Consider the following 26,516-nt stretch of genomic DNA (forward strand, 5'->3'; position numbering starts at 1 on the left):
AGAGTTTAGCTCTTGTTGCCCAGACTAGAGTGCAATGGCATGATCTTGGCTCAGTGCAACCTCTGCCTCCTGGGTACAAGAGATTCTCCTGCCTCAACCTCCTGAGTAGCTGGGATTATAGGAGTCCACCACCATGCCTGGCTAATTTTTGTATTTTTAATAGAGACGGGGTTTCACCACATTGGCCAGGCTGGTCTTGAACTCCTGACCTCAAGTGATCTGCCAGCTTCGGCCGCCCAAAGTGCTGGGATTACAGGTGTGAGTCACCATGCCCAGTGGTAATACTTTTGATTTTCAGTAATTAAAAATTTGAGATGACATAATGCTTTTAAAAGGATGTAAGCATCTTTTCCTCTGTCCTAACTCACAGTTAGCTCTTTTCCTTGGGTCAATATGTGAAGTAGACTCCTGAACCCCTGAGATTCTAAGTTGCTTTCCGTTGAGTCAGACCCAGGATTTGCATTGTAAACATAGGTTTTCAGGGGATTCTAGTCCTGGTGGAGAAACAATTCATGCAGAGCAGAGTTCGTCTCACACTGGATGGATATACTGCTCTGTTTTCTGATATATTGTGCTTTGTTTGATGGTTTTAAAATATGGACAGTGAGTATCTCCACATTTTGGATTTCAGGTAACTATTCATTTCTGTATGTTTTTGGTTTTGTGTGTGTGTGTGTGTGTGTGTGTGTGTGTTATATAGAACAATAGAGCATAACAGTTAAGTACATGCAATTTACTGTTAGTCAGAACTAGCTTCTGGCTGCAGACCCCACATCTGTTGATTATTGGGCTCAGACCAGTAGCCCCAACATTTTAGCTTTTTGTTGTGGTTTTTAACAATGAATGTGTCTTCATATTTCCCTTTGGTTGTTTTCAGTTTGTGTATCCTGTTTTATGTTCAGCTTTAAAATATTATTTATTATTATTGTAAACATAATCAATGATGTTCTAAATGCTTAAGTATTTATTTGTCACATCAGAATCTAACATGAAAACATTTGCCCATATTTGAATTTTCTCTTTAAGATCCTTAGCTAGGCTGAGCACAGTGGCTCATGTCTGCAATCCCAGCACTTTGTAAGGCCAAGGTGAGAGGATTGCTTGAGTCTGGGAGTTCAAGACCAGATCCTGTCTCTATTAAAAGAAAGAAAAAAAAAGCCTGCCATAGTGGCACACACCTGTAATCCTAGCTACTTGGGAAGTTGAGGTGGGAGGATTGCTTGGATCTGGGAGGTCAAGGCTGCAGTGAGTTGTGATGATACCACTGCACTCAACTTGGGTGACAGAGTGAGATGCTGTCTCTAAAAAAAGAAAAAGGTGCTTACCATATGAGTGTGTGTGTGTGTGTGTGTGGGAGGGTGTGTTTTCCTGGTTGTACTAACTATTGGGGTGCTAACTATTGGTGTACTAACTATTGGGGTGCTCTTATAATTATGCCATAAGTGTCTATACAAAAAACACATCTGTAATTGAATAAATGAATGAATTAAAAATAGACATTTATTGAGTACCTATTTATGCCTATCCTTTTTTAGAAATCTGAATATAATTTAGTCTAAGTCTAAACAAGATAATTATGTCAAGTAAATAAGTACTTATGCCAGAAACATAGAAATTCCTCTATATTTGGTGGTAATTATTAGTATTCTAGTTATAGACTAATATTTGACAGTAAAACAGGCAATTGGCAATGGATTAGAAAAGGAGGTCCAAATGATGTGACACACTCTTGAAATTTAGTGAGTTTCAGCATAAAAAACCCCAACTACCGTGAGTGCATGTTGTCAGGACCTCTGGAGGCTGTGTCACGGGCATGCTCTTAACCTTGGCAAAATGAACTTTCTAAACTGATTGAGGCCTGTGTCAGATACTTTCTGTTTACAGTAATGAAAAACTTGAAATAACATACCACTTTTGGGGAAATCCTTATCTTTGAAAGAGAGCCGTTTGTGAATTCTTTGTTTAATGATTATCCTGATTTCTAATTATTCTCTTGGAAAATATGGAAATCTCCTCAAGGTAGCTTATCTTCCTGTATGAAATGCTGTTTTGAAAACATATCCCCTGGAGAATTTAAAAACAAGGAAAGCTCAGATTCCACGTTTTTAGACATTTCCTGATGCTCCTCACTTCACACATTTACAATCAAACATGTACAAAATACTTGCTGCTGCATTTTTCTTTCCGCCTGGAGAACAGCTGTAAAGATATTAATTGTGCTTCAGTTATAAATGGATTGCCAAAAGGGACAGAACGGGTTGTGTATCTCATCAGCATGCCCTGTCTGGTATAAATAATGAGACAAGAACTTGGTAAATTGGAAATTTGTGATAAAAACAAGATGTGATATGATGAAGTTCCACCAGTTATTTCTTCTAGATACATCGATTTTTAAGGCACTCTGCAAGACTGCTAAATCAATGATTGTCTGTCACAAAATGTTGACTAAAAGGGCTATATTACTGGGGTCAACTACAAATTAGCCCAAAGGGTAAACATAAACGTAGTACAAATGTTAAGAAGAAAAATGTTGCAGATGTTGTAAAATATAGCTTGAAAGGCGCAGCTGTTGGAAAATGTATATGGTCTTTTTCTCCTATTCCATCTAAAATTCTTAAATATGGCAACTAGGAAGAACTGAAAGGAGAGGAAACAGAATTGAATTGGGTGCAGGACTTTATTACTTCATTTAAAAAAAATAATGTCAGAATTTTCTTTGATATTTCCTCAAATTATTCGTGTGTGTCTTTCAAATCTGCTAATTTTTGCATTTACCTTTAATAAGCACCTAGCAAAGTTGCTATTTCCCAGTATGGCATCCTGATTAAAATTTAAAGAAATTAAAAAAATATATTTCTAAATGTGTTGTAAACATAGATTTGTGTACTTTGAGTTGCATTTCAAATGAAACCCAGTTTTGGAAGAAGTCTTACTTCAATGTAATCAAATTTGAGGATTGGGGGGCAAAACAAAACTTACACGTGTATACATGGACACATACATTGTTCATTTACTAGAATAGTCAATATTGTGAAAGCTCAGACTACCTTTAAAGTTGGGCTATTCATCATGTCACTTCATCAGGAAGATTTTCCTTACATACCTCCAACTTGCCCTACACCTTTCCCTAGGAGCAGGGCTCGGGGTCAACCTTCTCTGCACATCCACAACCCCTGCAACATACTTAGCTTACAGTGTAGGCAATAATGTTATTTTTTTCTGTGCTTCTTCCCCAAGTAGGCTGTGAGCTAGCTTCCCAATGACCAGGAAGGACCGATATTCATCTTTGATATTCCAAGACCAGGAGCACTTTGGTGGCATACAGCAATTGACAAACATGTATAGTATGAGAATAAGAGACTAAGGAAGTGAGAATAAAGATAAAGAAGGATACCAATGAAGAGAAATGAAGGAACATGTTGAATAAATACAGCATCTATTCAATTTTCTTGCTAACATTTCATTAGGTTACTTGAGAATATGGTCTGCGTCATATTCATCAGCACATCTTCAGGGCTAAAAACATAATCAGTTCTTTTATTTCTCTCATCTCACCCTCTCTCCCTCCTCTTTTCATCCTCCCAATTTAAAAGCCTCCAGATGTTGGCAGAGCCTTAATCATTCTTTTTAAACCCATTGCATAGCCTTTCACATATTATTTTGTGTTTGCCAAGATTTTAATTAAATCACGTAGAGTTTTCAATATATTTTTTAACAACTCTGTCTAGGCATACACGTACCAAGGTCTCACTACAGATTGAGTCCCCTTATCTGAAAATTCAAAGTTTGAAATGCTTCAAAATCTGACACTTTTTGAGTGTTGACATAATCCCAAAAGTGGCAAGTTCCATACTTGATCTTATGTGATAATGTGATAATGTCCTCAGTTCATTATTTCCTCTATAGGAAGTTTTCAGGAGCTTAAGTAAGAGTTTAATATCATACTAGCCTCTGTTTGGAGCTAATACTGGCTTACATTTGGAGTGGGTTCAACTCTAAGAAGACAAGCTCATGAGTACTCTTTTAAGAGTAGAGAAAACCCTTATCGTTATTCTTTAATAAATTCAAAATGAGAGTAAGATGGAACAGTAGACATAACACCTAATTCAGGACATCAATAGATCAATGTACTACATTAATTTCTGAATATCTTCCAAAAGAAAATAAGCTATTCATTCTCTTATTTATATATTTGCCCAACAAATATTTCTATGCAAGGCATTTTCTGAAGTGCTAGGGAGAAAAATAAAAATACTAGTTCATATTCTCAGCACTTGAAGATGTAAAATTCAGAAACATGATAGTGTTTGTGTAGGAGTTAAGAGGGCAGATTTGGGAGCATTCTTGTGTGGTTATAAATTCAGGCTTTATTTCTTCCTGTTTGAATTGAGATATTCATAGCAGACTCTCAGAGGCTTGTTGCAAATATTAAATGAATAAATATTTCATGTCAGTATTGTTCTCAGCACTTGTATAACAAGGACAACGTAGAATCATACTTATGATTTGAGCAAAGTGACAGAGCCATGTTATGAAATAATGGGTTAATTCTGGAGGGGAGGATGAGAGGGAAAGTTGAGAGAATAAGAAAGAATATTGTTCCTAAGAAGCTTTTAGTCTAAAAGGGGAAAATCTGTATGCACTGCAATTTATATATAAAAGTAAAGGTGCCCCTAGAGACAATCAAATAAAGTATTTTGAGAGTTCAGAAGAGGGAATGATTCAACTTAGGAATCAACTAAATCTTGAATCTGGGTCAGACTGAGCTACGTGGATAGTTGTGGAATCACAGAAATGGAATGAGTAGTGGAGTAAATAAAGTAGTTGGGATTATTACAAAGATCTGGGTAATTAGTGTAAAGCGCTGTTTAAAACTCTTTACTAACTTTTCATTGTCCTAAACTAAGCCCCAAACTGATTAGTCTAATTCATGGGTCTCTTTCTAGATTTGCAGCCCCACCTGTGGACATTGATCTGTGATCATCTTTTTCTACCTAATTTCAATAGCAATGTCCCCTCATACCAAGAACTTTGCTTTAATTGTTTATCTGCCCCTCCTGTGTTCTTCAGTATTTCTATGTCACCCACTACATTTGATCACATCATTTAGTAGCTAATTGTTCCAGTTTGGCTCTCTAGTAGTCTACCCCTTTAGAGATCTTCTAACTGCAGTTTCTGAAGTTTGACACAGCAAGATCTCAATATTTAAAAAAAAATATTAAAACAATGAAGGGCTCAAATAGGAGATTAGCCCAATTTACTTCCATTTTAGTGACATCATTGATATATTATATGTTATGTCAGTTAGTAAATATTTTTTCTTAAATCTCTTTGAAATCACAGTTCTTGTAATAATTGTGAAATTAAACCTGTTTCATCGAAGACTTTCATTCCTCAATAGCTCAATAGCTAAGTGGCTTTTCACTTTGCCATGTTTGAAATTTGATAGGATTTTGTCTTTCACATTGGAAAAAGGAGGGTAACTCCTGCTACAGTATTATCATTTTTTAAAGTCCTGGTTTTTAACTAGAAAAGTAAGCTAATTCTAGAGGAACAAAAAAATGAATAGCTGCTATAATGGTTATATCTCTGTTCTCATGCATCTTGGTCTTACATTTATTAAATTAAAATAAACTAGCATGCCCTAGAGAGTGCAGGGTTTGTCTCAAGCAAAGTTCTCTCACCTATGAAATGCTAATAATTGTAGGTTATTTTTATGGAGCCTCAGAATAAGAATAGGAAGTAGGTGGTACTATTCTATTTTTTTAGATAAAGAAATGGAGTTTTATTGATGTAAAAATATTAGATTGCTGTATGAGAGTGTTAAGTCATGGATGTAGAATATGATCTCAGTCTAACCAAATAATGTCAACAAAAACATCTGATATACAATTATGTAATATGTTTATGTATATATACACACACACACTATGTAATTGTATACTACAATTATATATGTAGTATGTATATATATACACTATATATGCATACTTTTGACTATATCATACTTCCTTCTAGAAAATACATTTAATGAAAATTTGCAGTTTCCTACAATACAGAAAAATCAGGTGAAAACCCTGCTAAAGTAAACTTCAAATGCTACTAGGAGAGAAACACTAGCTTTCGTGCATATCCTTGTACCCTTCACATCGAACTTGCTGCTTGGCATACAGTATATACTATGCAAATAGCCATTGAATGATTGAATAAATTAGTTCATTTACTCAAATAGAATGAATTACATTTTTTTAAAACTGAGACTGGCTTTCACACTGTCACCCAGCCTGGAGTGCAGTAGCATGATCACGGCTCACTCCAGCCTCGACTTCCGAGGCTCAGGTGATCCTCCCACCTCAGCCTCCCAAGAAGCTGGGACTATATATAGGTGCATGCCACCACCGCCAACTAATTTTTGTATTTTTGTACAGACAGGGTTTGGCCATGTTGCCCAGGCTAGTGTTGAATTACTAGGCTCAAGTAATACACCTGCCTCACCCTCCCAAAGTGCTGGGATTTCAGGATGAATGGCATTTCTACCTACTGTAGTTTTCACACATTATAGAAGGCATCTGGGCATCTGTATTGCCAACAGTAGCATAGTTGTTCAAGGTCAGCATGGATATCGATCACTGCCAGTCTAAAGCATTTATGGTGCTATTTAGTTCTCAAGCATTTACAGGATTTTATTCTATAGGTAGCAAATTAGCAAAGGTTTGATTGCTGGGAATTAGCAGCCTGTGAAAAGAAAATACCTTTCTTCTGTTGTGTTAGAAATAGAGCCATCCCAATTCCAAAAAGGTGTATTTATTCACATAGAACTGTAAAACAGGCAGCTTATTAGTTTTCACAACCAGGTCTCCAATTGTCATCATTATCTATTTGCAAAAACAGTGGGTAGGCTACCATGCCAGCATTGTTTGTGAGGGATACAGAAGGTACTTCTCCCCTGTGCATAGTAAACATGGCTAAGATTCTACAGTTACACATTTTCATATGATATTTTCCATTTCTCTCACCCAATGCACATTACAGATGTTTGCTGGAATGATGCATGGGTGAACAGAAGACATCTGTGTGCTCAAACGCATTTTCTAAAGTGTTTAATTGTTTCAGAAAGTTTCAGACTCATTCTAAAAGCACAATGTTAAGTGTGCATGGATGTTTCATTAAGTTACAAAACTGTTTGGTTCCCTAAATTCTCTAGTATAAAATATGGAAACTGAATTTTATTTCCCTGGTTTATGTCCCAAATCCTGAAGCCAGAGAAATGACAGGATACATTTCGGTGCTGTCCATCCGCCTGACTGCAGTTAAGAATCTGTCTCCGTTCCCATAATAAATTTAATTTGGAGCATGTGGAATTTGGCAGCAACATTTCACTACAGGCTGAGAGTTGGCACGTAAGGAGAACACCCAGTGAGCAGAGAGTAGGCCTTTGCAAAAAAAGAAAGATAGGAAACTAATCGTTGAGGATTCCATTGTGTGGTATGTGTCATAAAAGAGAGGTTTCTGAAACAAAATGGCAAGCCCATGCTTCCTCTGCCTCTGATTCAATTGGCTTTTGTAAATGGCAAGAATGATTACCCACAAAAGAGAAGGGTTTGATCATCTGTTACCAGCTTGACATCACTCTTGTAGTTAACCAACTGTAATTCAGAGCAGAAGTTCCTGGAAGGAATTGGAATCCCTGTCTTCCTGCTTAAAGTTGAACTGTCAGATGGTAATAATTCACTATTATTTCCCCTAGATCTTGGCTGGGGATGAAATAGCCTTATCTAGGGTTAAAATAAAGGAGGCTTAATTTTGGCTGATCCATGTTTAATCTTCCTCCTCCTGCAAAGACACACCTAAGGTGCCCCTTGAGATTTGGATATTTGGCATGTGTATTCTATAATTAGATAGCAAAACTGAAAAATACTGGTAGAATTTAGGGTATGTTTTCCACAGCGGGAATTTGCTTGAGGCCCTTCAAGAAAAGTGAATGTTGAAGACTATGGTATCAGTTAGAGACATGCAAAGAAAAATGAATGCATGTGCTGCCTGCACTTATTTCTCAGCTTTTTCCTTAAGCACATCAGGTTGGTGCTCTGTTGTAACTTGATGGAGGAAGCAGTGTGATGGGGAGTGGGTGGAGACAACCAACCAATCAACCAATCAACCAACCAACACAAAACCTCCAGAAATACGTGACAGGCAAGTACGGAAGTATCCCAGATCATTTTGCATAAAACTAAGAAATAATGAATTCTGTCTGACACGTTTAAAACATCCAGGACCAGAAGCTTCTACTTCTAGTAAGGGATCATTGAAACATCAACAAGTTATGCAGGCTTATGAAATTACTGCTCTGCTATTCAACAACAACCCAAAAACAGGTTGTCATGGCAATCCCTCTGCCCCAACACCTATTTGTATTGCACAGTACTTAGGGGAATTAATAAGGAGGATGAGAGGAGTTGGGTTGAGGGTTTAGTTTTATTAAAATGAATGAAGGCAGTTGCATCATTGCTATGATCTTTTAGGCCAGTGATCTTTCGGATATGTGAATATTTAAGTAAGACATTTTCAGATGATAATGCCAAACACTTTGTCTGTGGATTGTACATACTGCACTTGGACAGGATTGCTAGTAGGTTAAATAAAAAGTTTGAAGAGCATAGTAGGAGACTAGGAATGCGCATTGTTCTGATTTTCAGTTATTCAAAGTTTCTGCCTCTTTATTTTCCCACTTGGTATTGGAATGCTGATTTTGTAAAAACGTATTGCAAATGACTCTTTGCAAATGGAATTTGTGTTCTACTCATCATAAGAGTTTTAGCTATTCCAGTGTGCACATTTTTACGCTGCACCAAACCTTTGTTTTCCTGCTCCGGGTGTCAGCACCAGCATTTTTCTTTCTGAATAATGTGCAGAATTGGTGTGCTGACACACTCATAAAAAACAGTATAGCCTAGCTAACAGAGTTGCGCTACCCAGACCCCAACATCTCATTTTCCCAAAGGCCTTTCATCTTAGTTTGTCGGCAAACTGGAACCTCTACCCTGACAGTGTAGCATCTTTGATGGTTAATTTTGCCTGTAGTTTTGCTGCTATTATGTGGGAAGGGGGTAAAATAATGGGAGGAAACTTTCAGGTGTGGCAACAGGCACATGATACTGTGAGCCTTTTGTCAATTAAAATCCAAGCAGCACATTGGCAAATTTCACTTAAATGAGGGAAAAAAAAAAAAAAAAAAAAAAAAAAAAAAAAAAAAAAGATTGTTTAAAGCCAAATTCACCTTGGAATTGATGTGTTCAAACTCAGCTTGATACTAGCAGGCTGAATTGTGGTGACAGGGATCATTTTTGTTGACAACAGCTGGAAATACAACAGCTATATTATTATAATTAGGATCAGTATCAAGTTGGATTATAATAGGGGCTTTCTTGGAGAAATGGCACAGTGTCAAATTTATAGTCACTAGCTAAATGAGTCTCTTGTATCCTTGACAAAGGGACAAAAACAGTTCCAAATGAAAACACAAACAGAGAATCCTGGTTGCTATATTTCTTGGGTATTACTTAGGGTCCTATTTATCACACACCAACACTTGCGGCTTTGAAGAAACATTATCCTGCAAGGTTTACACTTTTTAATTTGCCTCTGTGGTCTGCATTCTGCGTGTATTTCCATGGAGAAGTGTACATTGCAGCTCGACTAGCAATCTTTTCTGCCGCAAGCAATCTCCTGATAAATGCACCCACAGAACCTACACACACATCTATTCCAGCATACAGGTGCATCAACAGTCTTGAATCACTATTAGGGGAAACATCGTCCTTGACAGAAAGTAGTGCTGCCTTTTCATTTTCAGATGTCTAAAGCTGAAGGATGTGGATTTCCAGGAAATCTAACATCAAGCAGAAATATTTTGGATGAGGATGAGGGCAAAAGCTTGTCTTAGCTCTGTTGCAGTCCCCAGCCCAGTAGTTCATCTTGGCATGGACTGGGAGATACGACATTCATTCAAAATGCCATCCATTCAAATAACACTGAGAAACTTATACTAAAATGCCATCCATTCAAATAACATCGAGAAACTTGACGACGTGTCCAGCGCCTAGCCTCCTGCTTAGTATATAAGCTTTTACACAGAACACTTTTTATTTATAAAATACTTTTTATTTATGATCTCAGAGCAGTTTTATACCAAAGAGGAAACTGATGTGAGATGAATTGTTATACTGGATGGAAGAATGAGAGACTTGTGTGTGTGTGTGTGTGTGTGTGTGTGTGTGTGTGTGTGTGTTTTCTTTTGTTTTACTAACAAAATCATTTTCTTTCTAAGCATGTGGATATATTGCTACATTTGAGATCGTCTTTTTGTGTTTTTCCTCAAATTTATTAAAATCTATTATCAAAGCCATTATGCAAAACTATACTTAATTATAAATTAAAGCATTCACTACCATCTAAAATTGTAAAAGGTTAGATTGTTATTTAGTTTTACCTGTATACACACATAATGTAACAATAGTGACAGTAAGCTCCTAATGTCAATAACTCTTCTGTGCTCTTTGCATACATTAATCCATTTAATTTTCTCAACAAGCCTATGATGTAACAACAATGCTTACCTTTCTTCTTACAGATTAAGGAATCAAAGCTTGGAAAACTTTTGTTACTTGGCCAAGGACACAGAGCTAGTAAAAATTGGAGATGAAATATAAAATAGATGTTCTGGTTCAAGACATTTTGACTCCAAATGTATCCCCTTTGCCAATTTTCTATACTTTACATGATTACATTTGATCCTCACAGAAAACTTTGAGGTTTGTAGAATAAAAAAACTATTTATCTTTGCTTATGAAAAACTGAATCACAGAGGATGCGGAAGATGGAAACCAACCCCTAACTCCAGCACCAGTAATAATAACTCGATGAGCTGTCTCTCATAATAAGATCAGATCAACAGAAATAGACATGGTCATCATCAGTCTTGTAAACTCCAGAGAAAATACCCTATCTTCTATTTAACAAGAAATAATTTGCATGACTATGGGATATGAGAAAAGAATACTTCACTTTACAAGCAAATCTGAATAGTAGTTCAAAGTAATCAAAATAGAAATCAGTATCTCTAGAGAGAATGGATGAAGCTAATTTTAAAAAGTTTGATGCACACTACAGGCATTTAAAAGTATTATTTTGCATCAGGTTTCCTGGAAGGATGTTTTAAAAATCTGTCTCCATTTTATTATTCCATAGATGTGGAAAGGATGTAAAGGATCTGTTTTTCAGAGGGTAAAATGTAATACACAGACATTTAGTACTCACTGGATTAGCATGTTGTTACTTCTGTGATAGGCACCTACATATATTATTTTGCTTAAATCACACAATAATCTTATTATGTTTTGTAGATTTAAATCTGAGGTTAAGACAGGTTAAAGGATTCGCTCAAAGAAACAGATAAGCATTTCAGAAGAGGTCAGAACTATTTTATATGCAAAACTGTTAACTCCACACTACTCTGACCAAATGCACCAACCCTGTGCATAAATAAAATGATACTGTTTTTCAGAAAGTATTTGGATTTATCTTTTCTCTATGAAGTCATTTCCTACTTTAAGAGTCACCTACCAGAAGGTAATTTTGATAATGACAGGAAGTTTTGACTATGTGTTCACTTTTCCTTTTCGATTACCTAGGCAGTCACCGGAACTAAATTTTCAGATTTATTGACTTAATATCATACTGGAGATTACACTTGACTTATTTTTTTCTGATAATGTGTTACTTCATAATGGGGAAACATAATTTCTCCTTAAAAAATCAGTGTAAATGCACTAGATTACAAAACGAAGCCAAAAATTTGCTACCCGGTCTTGTGCCTGAAAGAGACCTCTTTCTCATCAGTCTCTGAAATCTGTTAGTTATTTCAGTAACTCTGGAGTCTTTTTTTATTATTCGTTCTTTTTCTTTGATTTTTGAACTAATTTTGGACTTACAGAAAAGTTGCAAAAATAGTTACTACCTACCCCAGCCTTAGTCTATCTTGTGCTGCTTATAACAAAATACCTAAAACTGGGTAAATAACAAAGAAAAAAATCATTTTTTTCATAGTGCTGGAGGCTGGGAAGTCCAAAATCAAGGCACAGCATGTGGTGAAGGCCTTCTTGGTGTCATCTGGAGGGAAGAAACACTGTGTCCTCATATGATAAAAGGTGGAAGGGCAAGAGAGAGAAAAACTCCCTCTGTTAAGCTCTTTTATAAAGGCACCTAATCCCATTTGTGAGGGAGGTACCCTCATGGCCCAATCACCTCTTAAAGGCCCCACCTCTTATATTCTTATGTTGGCCTCACCTGAATTTTGGAGGGGACACATCCAAACCATAGTGACACCTCACTCAGTTTACCTTCAGCTTCACATCTTAGCAAAAATATCAAACCAAGGGAATTAACATTGATATCCACTTTTATTGTCATTACTCAGTGTTAATGTTGTATTCTGTCTTAACTGAACTGCTGTTGTAACCTCATAACAAGTCTGGTCTTCTAATCTGTGTCTCTATTTCCAATTAAATCTGGAGGCCCTAACAGAGAGAGTGGCCCACAATCTGGGTTTTCTCTTTAACTGAAATTTCTTCCCTATTTCCTACAGGGGAAGCCAGTGCTCCCCATCTTGGCATTAAAATTCCCCTATATCTTCTTCTTAGCTTGAATATCCAGGCTTAGCTTTGACAACAGACATTTTCTGTCATGTCACCCTCTTTCTAAATATTTTTTGGCAATTTTATCTCATTATCTACCTTTCACCTAGAAGGTTTTACTTCCAATTATTCCACATCTTATGTAATATTTAAATAGCTACAAATGTTATACTCCCATGTGTTCGTTTTTGCTAGCTAGTTGATGAGTTACTTGCATCTGGTGGAATGTGTCACACAAGAGGCATTGAATGCATTTTTTTATAACTGCAAATTTTGTAGAACCTCTGAGTCATCATTCTGAGTAGAAATTCCAATTTTGCAGGACTATCAACTGCTCAACAAATATTATTACTTTTTCACGTATAGTGACTGTAATTCAAAATACTTCCAAAAGATATTGACGGACAAGCTCTTGCGAAAGTTCTACCCTATTTCAGTAAACTCTGAGATATGCCGCTCTTCCCCCAGTTTCTGAGCATGCTAATTGCTGACTGCTAAACACCAGTACTTCATGTCACCATTTTATAGTTGTCCTCCTCTGAAAGGATCTGCTTGGACCAAGACCAAGGCTCCATTCTCAGGGGCATCTTGCATGCTATAGCTATTTACTGCTGGAATATAAAAGCCTGGCCCATTTCCTCTATGGGTATTCCATCTCTAGAGACCTATGGGGTCCAGTGAGGCCTTTGTTGTCTCTGCATCACATCCCAGATGCTTCTGTCCAAATGTGTCCTTTTCAATACCCCACAGATACTGGTTAAAAACACTCTCCAATGAAAGTGTAGCAGGAAATCTTTATCTCAGAGTCTACTTCCAAGGAAGCTAATCTGTAACACCTACCTGCTGTTTCTCATTAAATCATCAGGTACTTTATTCACTCACCTATTTATTCAATGAGTAAACGTATATTCAGTAACTATTATATTTTCAGCACTTGCTGAATGAAGACATTGGTCCTGCCTTCACAGCATGTGATTCTTGTTACTACACCAGACTTTCTCAATTTCTCTCTGTTTTCAGGGATGCCCAGAACTTTCCATAGTCTTTCACAAGATTTTGCCTTTACTTATGTTTATCTTCTTGTTGGAATTCCTTCGGGCCCTTCTCCTGGTTAAACTCTACCTTTTTTAAATGATTTAACTGAAGGCAACCTCTCTTAGAAAAATGTTCCTGATCACCCTGTCTGTCCTGGACTAAGTGAGGGATCCATAGTTGGTGCTACTACATTCAGCTGCATTTCTTTTTCTATTTGTCTGTCCCTTCCTCTTCTTATTCCCAACCAACCTGTGAGCTTCTGAGCTTCTTGACTGTAAAGATTTGTCGTCGTGGTCGTGTGTGTGCGTGTGTGTGTGTGTGTGTGTGTGTGTGTGTGTTTGATTGCCTACATGTCTGCCAACAATATACTTGAGGAGGCAGGTGGGAGTCATTTTATTAAATGGTACCAAAATGTATAGAGATTTGGTTGCTCTTTAAATCCAAAATATAGAGGTATGCTTTTTAATTAAAATCTCTTCCCTATTTACTACAAGGTAAAGCAAACGCTTTCCATCAGGGCATTAAAATTCCCCTATATTTTAATATATATACTCCATAACAGGCCAGCTGTATATACTCAATTGTTGAATGAATGAGAGAATAAAAAATAAGTTTGGATAAAAGGTTTTGATTCTGTTATCCATCATTCTTAATTATGTAAGCAAGATGATTCATTGGTGGTTCAGATCTAATTTTATGTTGTGAAGAATTAAATAAGATGGGATAAAATATTATTTTGATACTTCTGTAGACTTTTCTTCAGCAGCCAATTTTTCCAGGTTCATTTAGTTGTGCTCTTGTAAGACGTAAATGTGACATGGTATATTATATTATTAACTTTACATTTCATATTTCTTTGTTAGGATTCTTTTGCATATTCCCCAATCCCACATGCATCTAATACCTCTCTTTAAAATGTAAACTACAAAGGAATCTTAAATAATACAGATACTAAAAGTATCTTTATGTAGTACTCCAGGACTCTTTATTTTAAAAGACTTAGATATGGTTGAAGCTATGACAGAGCACTTTATCTTCATCTTTTTAAAAAGATTTCTTTTCCTTTTATTCCCTACACATAGATTTCTGCACAAAATACTTGACAAAATTTAGCTCTTGGCACAGAACAATGTGTTAATTATTTTATTTTTTCTTTTTCTTTTTTATTAGGTACGTCTGTCACTAATGTAACAGCAACCGACGCTGATGACCCAGTTTATGGAAACAGTGCAAAGTTGGTTTATAGTATATTGGAAGGGCAGCCTTATTTTTCCATTGAGCCTGAAACAGGTTTGTGGCCTAAATTTCAAATTCTTTTTTCCATGTTTTTGCTTCAGGGAAACACTTTTCTTGGGATTTGGATTTTGGATTATGAAATATTATGTTTAAATATTTCACTGCCTGCCTCAATAATATTCGAATATGCAATGTGAGGTACGTGGTGAGCCCTACAATCATTTTGATGCTGATTGCAACAAATCACAGAGCCTTTGTAGCACATCACCTGTTTAAAACATGGCCTGACACCATTTTTCATCCTGGAATAAAGGGAAGTATGTGGTTATGCATCAGACAAACTTAAATATTAGATTTAAGTAAAAACTCAGTTGCTTATTGGCTGTGTGATGCTTGAAAAGTATCTAAGTTCCAATTTGCACATCTATAAAATGGGTATGGAACCCACCACATAGTATTGTGATGAAGATTAGATGAAGCAATAAATATTAAACATACAGTGCACGGTGTGTGGTTATATTTCAGTACACTTTAGATACTACTACCTTTTCTACTAGATTCATCATTGTAAAACACAATACTGATATCTATCCATTAGAGCTCTTATGAAGTTATGATAATGGTCAATATTAAATCCAGCTGGTACCATTTGATCTGGCGGTACAGATCTTATAAGCCATGAAGTAAGTAATCTATCTAACAAACAAACAAACAGCCTTTTTAACCCTGACTTTAAAAATAGCTTTATAAAAATAAGTTTTTATAAGTGAAGATATGTGCTTTTAATAGTTTAACAGTATATTAAGAGATCAAATATATTTTGTTTGACTGTTGTAAATCCTGTGAGGTTTTGTTATAGCACATTTAAAGTTAAGCATGATTATTGTTAAAAAACATCTTTTTTGTATGTTTTCTTCTATATCCAGTGGTACTGTCTGTAAGTTTCAAAATAGAAAAATTCAATGTACAGGCATGTGCCCATATTATTATACATTTGATTCATGAATTTTCAGCATTATTGAGATAAGTTTCCATGACATCATTAATCTAATTATTAATTAAATTAAAAATTTAAAGCCTATCTTTGCTTTTTTCTTTTAAATTCAAAGGGCAAAATCTTAATGCATTTAATACTGAGAAAAAGTACATTTATATATAAATAGGTCAGGGCATAAAATTGAATTTAGATTTGGAAACAGGAATCAACTCTTGTAAAATGCATTAATTAGGGGTATAATTATATATATCCTTCCTCAGCCAAGAAGGAAGTCTGTTCTAAACTTTCCTCATTTGGGTCCCTTGATGATCCTGGAATGGCAGAGCAGGTGGCTGGCTCTAGGTTTGAGATGTCCTGTAACTCGGGCAAAGTTACAGTGGCACGGTTCATAGCAGAGGTGGGACTCACATCCTGGTCCTTAATTTCAAAGCTAATGTCAAATTTTTTTGAAATTCAGTTTTATAGGTAATAACTATGGCACAGGATCTTCTGTAGGACAGAAACGTGTTAGATGCCTAAGTGGACTTGAGTTATGTTCTCTTCTTAGCTGTTTGTTCACTTGGGTCTTTTTGTTCACCATTCCCAGTGCAAAATAGACACTAATCCAGGAAATACCTATTGAACATTCACTATGTGCCAGGCACTGAATTAAATATAGGGAGAAAATATCACAAAGGCTAGTCTGAGTCTGCAAGTATCTCACTATCCATTTCAAAAGACAGATTTTTTTTTTCACATACATTAAGGTAGCATTGCAATGGGATTTAAATAATTTGTTTCTTAAGAATAAATTACTATGAGGTATAGATGATAAAAGCTCCCTATTAAATAAGAGGATTTGGCCAATTTTAAGTTTCAGTGATATAGATTGGCATTTGTTTAATTAACTGTTGTCAACAACATTTCATATTTACATTTCTACTCAGCATAATGGGTATCTATATCAATACAAACTCATTTTAGTTTTATTACTTCCAATGTGACAGATATCAAATTATCTGATTTTTATTTTAGAAAGTTTATTTGGCACTATAGTGGATAATGTAATGGAGAGAAATGATACTTGAAGAATTCACATAATAGTTTCTTAATAAATGTTGGGTGAATGAAGTTGAGGTTTTTATAAGCAAAACAGACACAATGCGAATAAAAATGAAGCTAAACTCAACAATCAATAAAAGTCATGCTAAGTTCTTTAGATGAAACATAAATATGTATGAGTGAAATGTAAACATTTTTGGGTAAATGTCTGCAAAATTATGCTTAAGTGTGTTCATATGAAAGCAGAAACTTTTAGTTGTCTCCAAGAATCTAAATTAGACTCTATTTTTGAGGACTTCTCTTTAAAAAAAAAAAAAAAGGAGACTAATACGAGTGTGTGTGTGTTTTAAAGGAGGATATATGAGCTATGCAGAAATGGATTAAGGACATAGTTTAACATTTTTTTTTTTGTATTAGAAAAATAAGAAAAAAAGAGGCAATGGCCGTGAGCATCTGGAGTTTAAATTCTGTAAGCATATGCAAAGCAAATACCCTTTCTGGTGACCAAAAAAGTATATTAGTTGGGTCCTTTGGAAAATAGAATGCTGAGACAGAGATATGAGTGTCAATGGCTTATTAGAGGTTTATGACTGTGAAAAATAAGAGAGATATGAAGTCTACTTGGGCATGGAAGTTGCTCACAGGAAATGTAGAACTTTTACCCATGCAATGAAAGAAGAGAAAAAGTAGTATAAGGCAATGTAGATCTGACAACTTCTTGGCCAAACCAATGTGATCCCTGGAGCAAAGATTACTCTTAAAAGGAGTCCCATGTTGCATGTAAATGGCCAGGCTTTACTAAAGTCAACTTGCTAAGTCATTGGCTGGGATGTGCCTGGGAAGAGCAGGGTCTCGGCTTGGATCCTGAGGTTAATCCTAAAGCTGCTTCAGCTACAGGGTCTCAGCTAACTGTCTGGAAATCCTTAAATTAATCCTTTGGCAGTAAAATCCAAGGTGTAGAATTCTGTGCCTTCTATAATGTGTGTGTGTGTAAATATGTATATGTTTGTGTGTGCATATGTGTATACATACATACATGTATATACACACATATATGTATATACACATATACACATATGTATATACAGGTATACATGTACATATACACATACGTACATGTATATATACACATATGTATATAAAAACTTTTGATTCAGGCCGGGCGCGGTGGCTCACGTCTGTAATCCCAGCACTTTGGGAGGCTGAGGCGGGTGGATAGCGAGGTCAAGAGATCGAGACCATCCTGGTCAACATGGTGAAACCCCATCTCCACTAAAAACACAAAAATTATCTGGGCATGGTGGCGCGCGCCTGTAGTCCCAGCTACTCGGGCGACTGACGCAGGAGAATTGCTTGAACCCAGGAGGCAGAGGTTGCGGTGAGCCGAGATCGTGCCATTGCACTCCAGCCTGGGTAACAAGAGTGAAACTCCATCTCAAAAAAACAAAAACAAAAACAAAACAAAACAAAAAAAACAAAAAACTTTTGATTCTATAAATTTAGCAAATGTGATGTTAAAAAGTAATACACAGGAATAGTAAGTACTTGGTGGGTAAACTGATAGTAGGAATATTAATAGGTACAATGATTTTAAAAATGCATGCTATGTATCAAAAACTTTAAGAATGGCTACTAATCTTGACCCAAATTCTAGGAAAAGAAAGAAAATGTCAGGGATGAACAGAGACTCATTACCTAAGACCCACATACCTCTGGGAGTAGCTTACTAGATGGTTCTTTACATAATGGGTTTGTGCGTTTCTTCAGGAAGTGACCTGGCATAAATGGGTCGGAAAATGTTGGCTGAATACCATGACACATCACCACTGAAGGATGTGGGACCATCCTTCACTTCCTTCTTACATCAGGATTCTGGCGTACTAGCAAAGGTCAAATCCGTAGCTAAAATGATCAATATTGTGACAGTGAACACACCCTTACCAAGTTGCATAAGCCAGTCACATTCAAACTCTTTATAAAGAAGATTGCCCATTGACCACTGTCAGCTCATTTTTGATGCTATCATATTTTCAATAACAAAAAATAAACCAGAGCATGAGACAATAAATCTTGTATGTATCTTATTTTTTCCTTGCAAGGATACTAAAAACAGAACTCTGGAATTCGGAACAAATAAGTTCTGCTCTCCCCTTGCTTGTTACATTTCACCTCATGGAATTATTTTCTGTTGCCATATCAGAGAGAGCATCTTCTGCTGTTTCAGTTATCAGCTTAAGAGCACAGAGAAATATGCGATTTGTTCTGTATTTTCTTCTTTGAGCTTAATACAATTAGGGTTATCTTGTTTATTGACTTGTTTATATATTATAAGTTAATTATTATGCTAGAGTGCAAGGTCCGTGAAAGAACGGGACTTGTATGATTTGTTGATTTTGCATTCCTATTCTAAGTGTCTGGCACCTAGAAGTCCTTCAGTAAGTAGTGAAGGAAGAACGGAAGGAAAGAAGGAAGGACAGAGGCAGGGAGAGCTGGAGGAATGGAAGGCAGGGAGGGATGTGCAAAAGAAGCAGGAAGGATAGAGGGAAGGGGGAAGAAAGTGCAAATTGCCGCAATTTGTAAAGAATGTGTGAGAAGAAATATTTGGGGAATGAAGCTTGGTACCCAGTCTATACTCGAATCAGTTTCTCTGATGGAAAGAACACCATATTAATCTCAGATATGATTGTTTTGTTTGAAATTCATTTAGGATTGGCATTCATGCTTTTTTCCAAATCTCATACTATGTTTTAAGTGTCTAGGCAACACAATGCTATTCCTGTACTTGCGAAAATGAGCCTTGAAATCATAATAAACTCTTGCTCAGATTTGCTTCTAGATCACACAAGGAGATAGAAAGGTTCTGGGACCACTAAACAAAGAAGAAACGGTTATTAATATATCTTCTTATTCTGGAGGTCACTGTGATAGCACTACTGCTGCTGCTAATAATGATGGCAACAATAGAAAGCCAAACCATCGTGTGTATATAGTCTTCTAGGTTTGAGAAAACACTAAGCCAAACTGTGGAGTGAAGCATTTCTGTCTCCATTTTGCAAATGACAGAACTGTGTTTCAGAGAGAATGAAATAAAATGTCTTCCTCACCTTTAGATACAGTCCTCTGTCAAATCATTACAGGAAGAATGAAAACAACAACAGAACAACTATCTTATTTATTGAACTCTTACTATGTTCTTGCTAACTGGGTTTGCATACACTATTGAATTTATTTTTATCCACACCGTATTTTGAGGTAGGTATTAGTGTCAGCTCACTTTTGCTGATGAGAGAACAGAGCTTGACTTGACATGTTTCTTGCCCATGGTGTTTGAAGGAGGATTCAAGGTGAATCTACCTGATCCCACACCTCAATTTTTGATATTCTCTCTTGCTCCCACTTAGCTTCCGAGCAGTATAGCTCATCCCAGGGGATGACATTGGTTTCAAAAGAGACCTAAAGAATTTGGAATCAGGTTCAGGCCTCCTCTATTGATAGGCATAGGAGGCAGTGTAGCGTCACAGAAAATGGAAGGCAGTAGTAATTGTGAAATGAATTGTCATTCTTGTGAATAGTTTTCATTATGGTACTTCAAAAAGCTGAAAATAGCTTATTTGTATTCTAAAAATGTTTTCTTTTTTTTCCCCCTCCCTGCCACCCCCAATACCATATGTTTGCTTGTAATATTTTGGGCACAGACAAGGAGAAATGTGGCATTTATTTAAAAGGCACTAATTTAAGGACAGCAGTGTGAAAACAGTTGCAGTCCATCCTAGGTGATTGAAGACGGAAAGCCTAAATAAAATGCAAGGCAAGTGAATAATAAATGCTTAATTATCTAAAGAGACCAGGGTGAAGTTTCAGAACAATCTAAACTTTGCTCCAGGCAAGTGAGAGTATGAAAAATGGCCTGCTTAAAAATAAACTAAGTTAATTCATTGACCTTTTTTTGAAACTCAGACCATCTTTCTTCATTGGATACAAATAACGTTTGTCTCTGTGGAACCTGTAAAAATGAGCTAAGTAAAAAATACTCCTTGGGAAAAGAAAATCTATGTGATGAATGGTCCCTTTTTAGAAAAATCAAGGATAGTATATGGAGTCTTCATGGAATGCCTTCATGGAACTGAGTCCTTTATATGCCTTCTGAGTCAAAATGATAACTTGCTAACACACGGGGTCTCTTTTAAATCAGGATTGCATAGATTATAAATTTCCACTGCCAAGAGGACTGGATACAAGAACTTGCTTAACAAAGACATTTGAGAAGGGGTAGGTATTGAGATAAACTCAGACAGATGAACACTGCTGGGGTGTACAGTTATAGGTGGCAATGTCTTTATATTTCACATTATTCAACACTTAGTCAATATCTGCATGCTACCATGCTATAGGCACTGAGGTTGAAATTCTGTGTATGATAATTCTACATATACTATGGGGTTTATGGCATAGGAATGGAGAAGAATGCCAACTTAGCAATGACGTATGAAGAGCAAGAAAGTATTTTTTAGAGTAGTGATATCGAAGAATGTGTCCTGAAAACCTAATGGTAGTTTAAGAAATGAAAATGTGGGGTTAATGGAGCTGTTAAATAAGGTCATATGGCATGAGGAAATCAAAGGGCTGTGTGGTCAGGGGAAAGATAGATTGGTGATCAGGCGACATTTAAATTTAACAGTTTTTGTTTCCTCAATGGTATTAGAAGACTTTACTGAAATAAATTTCTCTATACACAATAAACTTAATCTGCAATTTAGAAATCTAAATATGACTAATTTCTGTCTGACTTCAGATGTGTGCTTTCACTTCTTGTGATTTAAGTACCCAATTTTTGAAAGCACTCATACTAACATTGTTTTCTAATAATTTCACAATATTAAAACTGTATCATGAACCATTATTTGCTTTTGATCTTCACAAATTAAGACTATCTTTAATATCATTAATTTTGCTATTTTTCTGACCTCCAGAATAGGAAGATATATTAATAACCATTTCTTCTTTGCTATTTATTTAATGAAATAAAATGTGATATTTTTGATAGGACATTTTCACTTAGAAGAATGAAAAGCTTTTGCATTGGTGGTAGGAGAAAATGTCCTTCAGCTGTGTTCAGTACAAGCCACCTGTTTTTATGAAAACTGCTGGATTTGGAATTGAAAGTTTGAAAGGCAACTGGGACATACAGTGGAGGGAAGTTGGCTTGACCATTGCCTGGGACAGTTACATCATAGGAGACCAAGAACCTTCTCTTTCCATGACAAGTGCTGATTAAAGGATGAAGAATCTCTACCACCAGTTGATTAACTTTACAAAATCTCACACCCCCTCCAGTTATGCCCTCTGATGAAGTGGGAAGCAAGGAGTGAAGAGGGCAAGGGTGGCTTCTTCCATAACACGTGGAGTCCCTTGTTAGCCTCTTGGCATAGCACAGGAGTTCTCCCCATAAATATTAGGCACAAGGCCAACAGACAGGAAGACTTGGGAGGAAGCCAAAGAGTGGTTTTTGTCACCGTAGGGTTTTCTCCTAATGCACTCTTCATCCAATTTCCTTTTTTTTTAAAAAACACTATAAAGGGCATAGATTTCTATATTTTTGGATCAAGAAGACAGGCAGGATATATGTCTTTCAAACACACACGTACCCCTCCATGCACCCACATACATTCTCAGCAGTTAAAGAGAAAGAGGAAAATATTATATGATTCTATGATTGTTTAATGACAAAAGGGAGTATGGAGAAAGACACATGGCTTTCTTATGTTCTTTACATTTGAGATAGAAGAACCAATATTAAAATAAAAGTTATAGGCAGCAACAAATTATGGTGGTGGCAAATGTCTCCAGTGTCTTTCTTTGTACTTTTATTTAATTCCTATGTCAAGTAAAGTAGCTGTTTTAACATATCTTATTAAAGATGAGGATCTCTGAGGTTAAATAATATGGCCAATGCCAAACAGGCGTCAGGCACTCGGTACATATAGTTTACAGTGAATATTGTTGGGCAAATAAATGAATGAATACATTGAAGAGTTAATAATGAAACTCTAAAGTGACAAATTTTACTTGTACCTAACTTTACATCTCATTGATTTGTCTGAAATGCCCAAAAGGAATGATCATGAAGACAAAATGTAATTTTAAGTTTCTAATAAGTGTCCGCTCAATATTTACAGATGTATACCCCCAACAAATGCCATCTTTCTCTATGTTTTATGCCTCAATTTGGTGGATATCTAGCTGCGTGCACACGTTGGCTTAAAAATCATTTATTTTCCCATTTTGTGTCTTCTGTGGGAGATATGATAGATAGGGGTTGAGGTCATATTAATTGTTTTATGATTATTACAATAATCCCCCAATCCATGCACATAGAATAGTTAAATATACTTGGGTAAGCTTGAAGTGGCGTGACAGTCATGTTACCTGCACCTTCGGACAAACCATTTTTTTAAGTTCATAAGGAGCTTTCCAGTGCTAACCATAGCTAGAGTCAAAGAAATGTCTATTTGAAGAAACCAAGGTCTCCATATGTGCATGCTGAATAGAAAGACTATGAGCTACACAGCCACCTCAGTATGTAACACCTGCTGTCACACTGGGATGCTTTGGGATGGGTTTAGGTGGAGGCAAAAGCATTAATTGATCTGCAATGGCATTCAACCAACGTGAACACAGCAGGTAGGATCAGGAATTTTTCTCACCTTACTATGTATCATGTCCCTGCAGAATTAAATTGTATATTTGATCCATATAGTGATGTCATTTTTCCCCTTGGAAATCTAGCTCTTAGTTTCATATGACTAGTTCATAATGATTTGGTGAAAAACAACAAAGGCTTGTTTTCATTAATTTTATAGGAAAACACATTTATCCAAGAGCACTGAAGATTAACCAATATCCTTGGGATGTTACTTTGTAATAACTCTTTATATACCAAAAAATATCTGTGTGTGTGTCTGTGTGTGTGTGTGTGTGTGTGTGTGTGTGTGTATAGGATAGATGATATAGACAGATGGATAGATAGATAAATAGAAAAATAAAGACAGTAATCTTTTATGTTTATTTGTGTGGTTCTCTGCCTTCCTTTCCTATAACCTAACTCTGCATCCTCAGCACTTAAGACTACATCGAATATATTCCTTCAGAAATCTCCAGTGCTCAATAATTGCTTTAAATGTTATGGCAAAAGTAACTTGAGATGTAACTACCAAAGAGAAAGATTATCTAATGTTCTTGTTTAACAAATTAAACATCATACATATCCACCCACTTCCCATAATTAATTGTATATATTAATTACATATATATATATATATATATATATATATATATATATATATATATATAATGGCTGGAAGCTTAGAGAAGGAAGTTGGAGACAACTTTTCTTTAAGCCAATGGTAGTTTCTGATGCATGAGTAGGAATCCACTAAGAGGGTGGAGGGAGAAAGAAGAGGCAAATACTCCATTTGTTTCCTCATAAAGTCAAATTTCAGAAACGTCCCTATGAAATAATTTTCTCTGAACTAAAACATGAGGCCATAGTTTCTCTTTTAGTGCTAAAAATATAGTCTTGTGTGTGTGTGTGTGTGTGTGTGTGTGTGTGTGTGTGTGTGTGTTTGAGATGGAGTCTCACTCTGTCGCCTAGGCTGGAGTGCTGTGACACGATCTCTGCTCACTGCAACCTCCGCCTCCTGGGTTCAAACAGTTCTCAGGCCTCAGCCTCCTAAGTAGCTGGGATTACAGGAGTGTGCCAATATGCCTAGTTTATTTTTGCATTTTTAGTAGAGACAGGGTTTCACCAAGTTGGTCAGGCTAGTCTTGAACTCCTGACCTCATGATCCACCTGTCTCAGCCTCCCAAAATGCTAGGATTACAGGCCTGTTTATGTATTTATTTATTGTGTGTGTGTGTGTGTGTGTGTGTGTGTGTGTGTGTATGTGTGTGTGTCTGTGTGTTTTAAAGAGTTTGTGCTATATGGACAAGGATCCTGGTTAGTTTCCTCACTACGCATTGTAGGGCTTAGCACCAGGCCTTCCTCATGATAGTTGTTCAAATAATGTTATAAATGAGCAAACAAACACAGACAATTAAATCCAGAGTGAACATGGTTAGAAAATGGGCTTTTTCAGAAGGATTTTGATATGTTCAATTTCAGATCCCAGGTGTTTCTGGATTTCGAAAATGGATGCTTCCTGAAAACTTAGAATATATCTTTTGTCATATTCAGTATATCCCAGCATCTGATTATTAGGGAACAGTGGCTATGACATTGTTGATGGCAGACCAGGAATATAAAGATGTGCCTGTAATTTCTACATAGGACTAGCTCATAACATTTCACCAGTGCATTCTCTTTAGATGCTTTATGTCTCTTCTTCCCTTCTAGAAGCAATGAGTTCTCATTTATGACAGTGGAATGTAACTCTTGAGTATCCCAGTCTGTTTTATTTTGTTCCAAAAATCAAGGGTAAAGTAGTTACCATTTATTGATCACAAACTTAGTGCTATTTCAATAGTTTTCTTAGTAACTATGTGAAGTGGGTGTTATGGTCCTTACTTTTCATGTAAGGAAATAAAATCTCTGGGCAAATTAATTTCTGAGAAGTACCCAGGTAGTAAATGTCAGAGCTGGCTTTTCTAACCACATCTGTCCCATTTCCACCTCTGCTGAGTTTGGGATGCTATCTGCAAATGTAGAGGAATCCAGACAAAAAGGAAAAGAAGACAGGTACTATAAACACCTTGATGTTCTCGTTTAGATTTATGTTTATTTTCAATTAAATGAATGGATACTTTTTAATCATCTCTCCTCTCAGGGACAAAATGTGTGCAGTAGAAATAGACTTGACTGGATGGAGCTTAAGGAACTGGAGAGATTCCATCATAAAAAGTTATGCTAAAATTATACCAATTGTATATTTTCTTGCTTATTGTCCTAAGTGTCATAAAGAAAACATGTAAGATAATGAGATCATTAATTTATTATTATTTCAATGATCTTGTTGGATTTTATGAAAGAAAAGTTGAAAATTAACAGAACATTCTTGAATTACCAGTATCATTAGTTTCAATTCATCAGGATATGGATGATTCAGGAATATTGGGTATAGGAGTTCAAAATGCAGTCACTTGCAAAGAATATTCAGCTTCTAGAGAATCAATCCTTCATTCCTTAAAAAGCCATAAGACTTTCTACTTGGAACAAAACTCTAATTTAAAAGTAGTTTTGAGTGTAAGTACTGATCTGTAGGCTTACTATTTTTCCCCCCTACAGTTAGAAAATTGCATGGTTATAAGAAGAAAATAAATAGATTTTGTACCCATTCTTTTAAAATAGATATTTGCAGGATAAGTTGATTTTTCAAATGCCTATAGGCCTAGTGTTGTGTTTCAAATAAAAGACACAGTTTCTGAGTTCTCATGGGCAGAAACCAAGGCACATATGGCTATATAAATAAAACAAAGGAGAAGCTAGAAAAGTGATTTAAGGACTCTACTAGAGACACTTT

At 36.1% G+C, this 26,516-nt stretch overlaps 1 protein-coding gene across 4 annotated transcripts in view; it reads left to right on the forward strand.

Moving 5' to 3' along the window:
- CDH8 (cadherin 8) overlaps positions 1-26,516 on the forward strand; it is a 383,989-nt gene that overhangs the window by 171,565 nt on the left and 185,908 nt on the right. For all 4 annotated transcript variants that reach the window (XM_017543294.1, XM_037743753.1, XM_017543295.2 and 1 more), the window contains exon 4: positions 14,898-15,017. In XM_017543294.1, the coding sequence (XP_017398783.1) occupies positions 14,898-15,017 (120 nt within the window). The remainder of the gene's footprint in view (positions 1-14,897; positions 15,018-26,516) is intronic.

The sequence above is a fragment of the Cebus imitator genome, unplaced genomic scaffold, assembly GCF_001604975.1.
Source record: "Cebus imitator isolate Cc_AM_T3 unplaced genomic scaffold, Cebus_imitator-1.0 Scaffold151, whole genome shotgun sequence".
NCBI lineage: Eukaryota > Metazoa > Chordata > Mammalia > Primates > Cebidae > Cebus > Cebus imitator.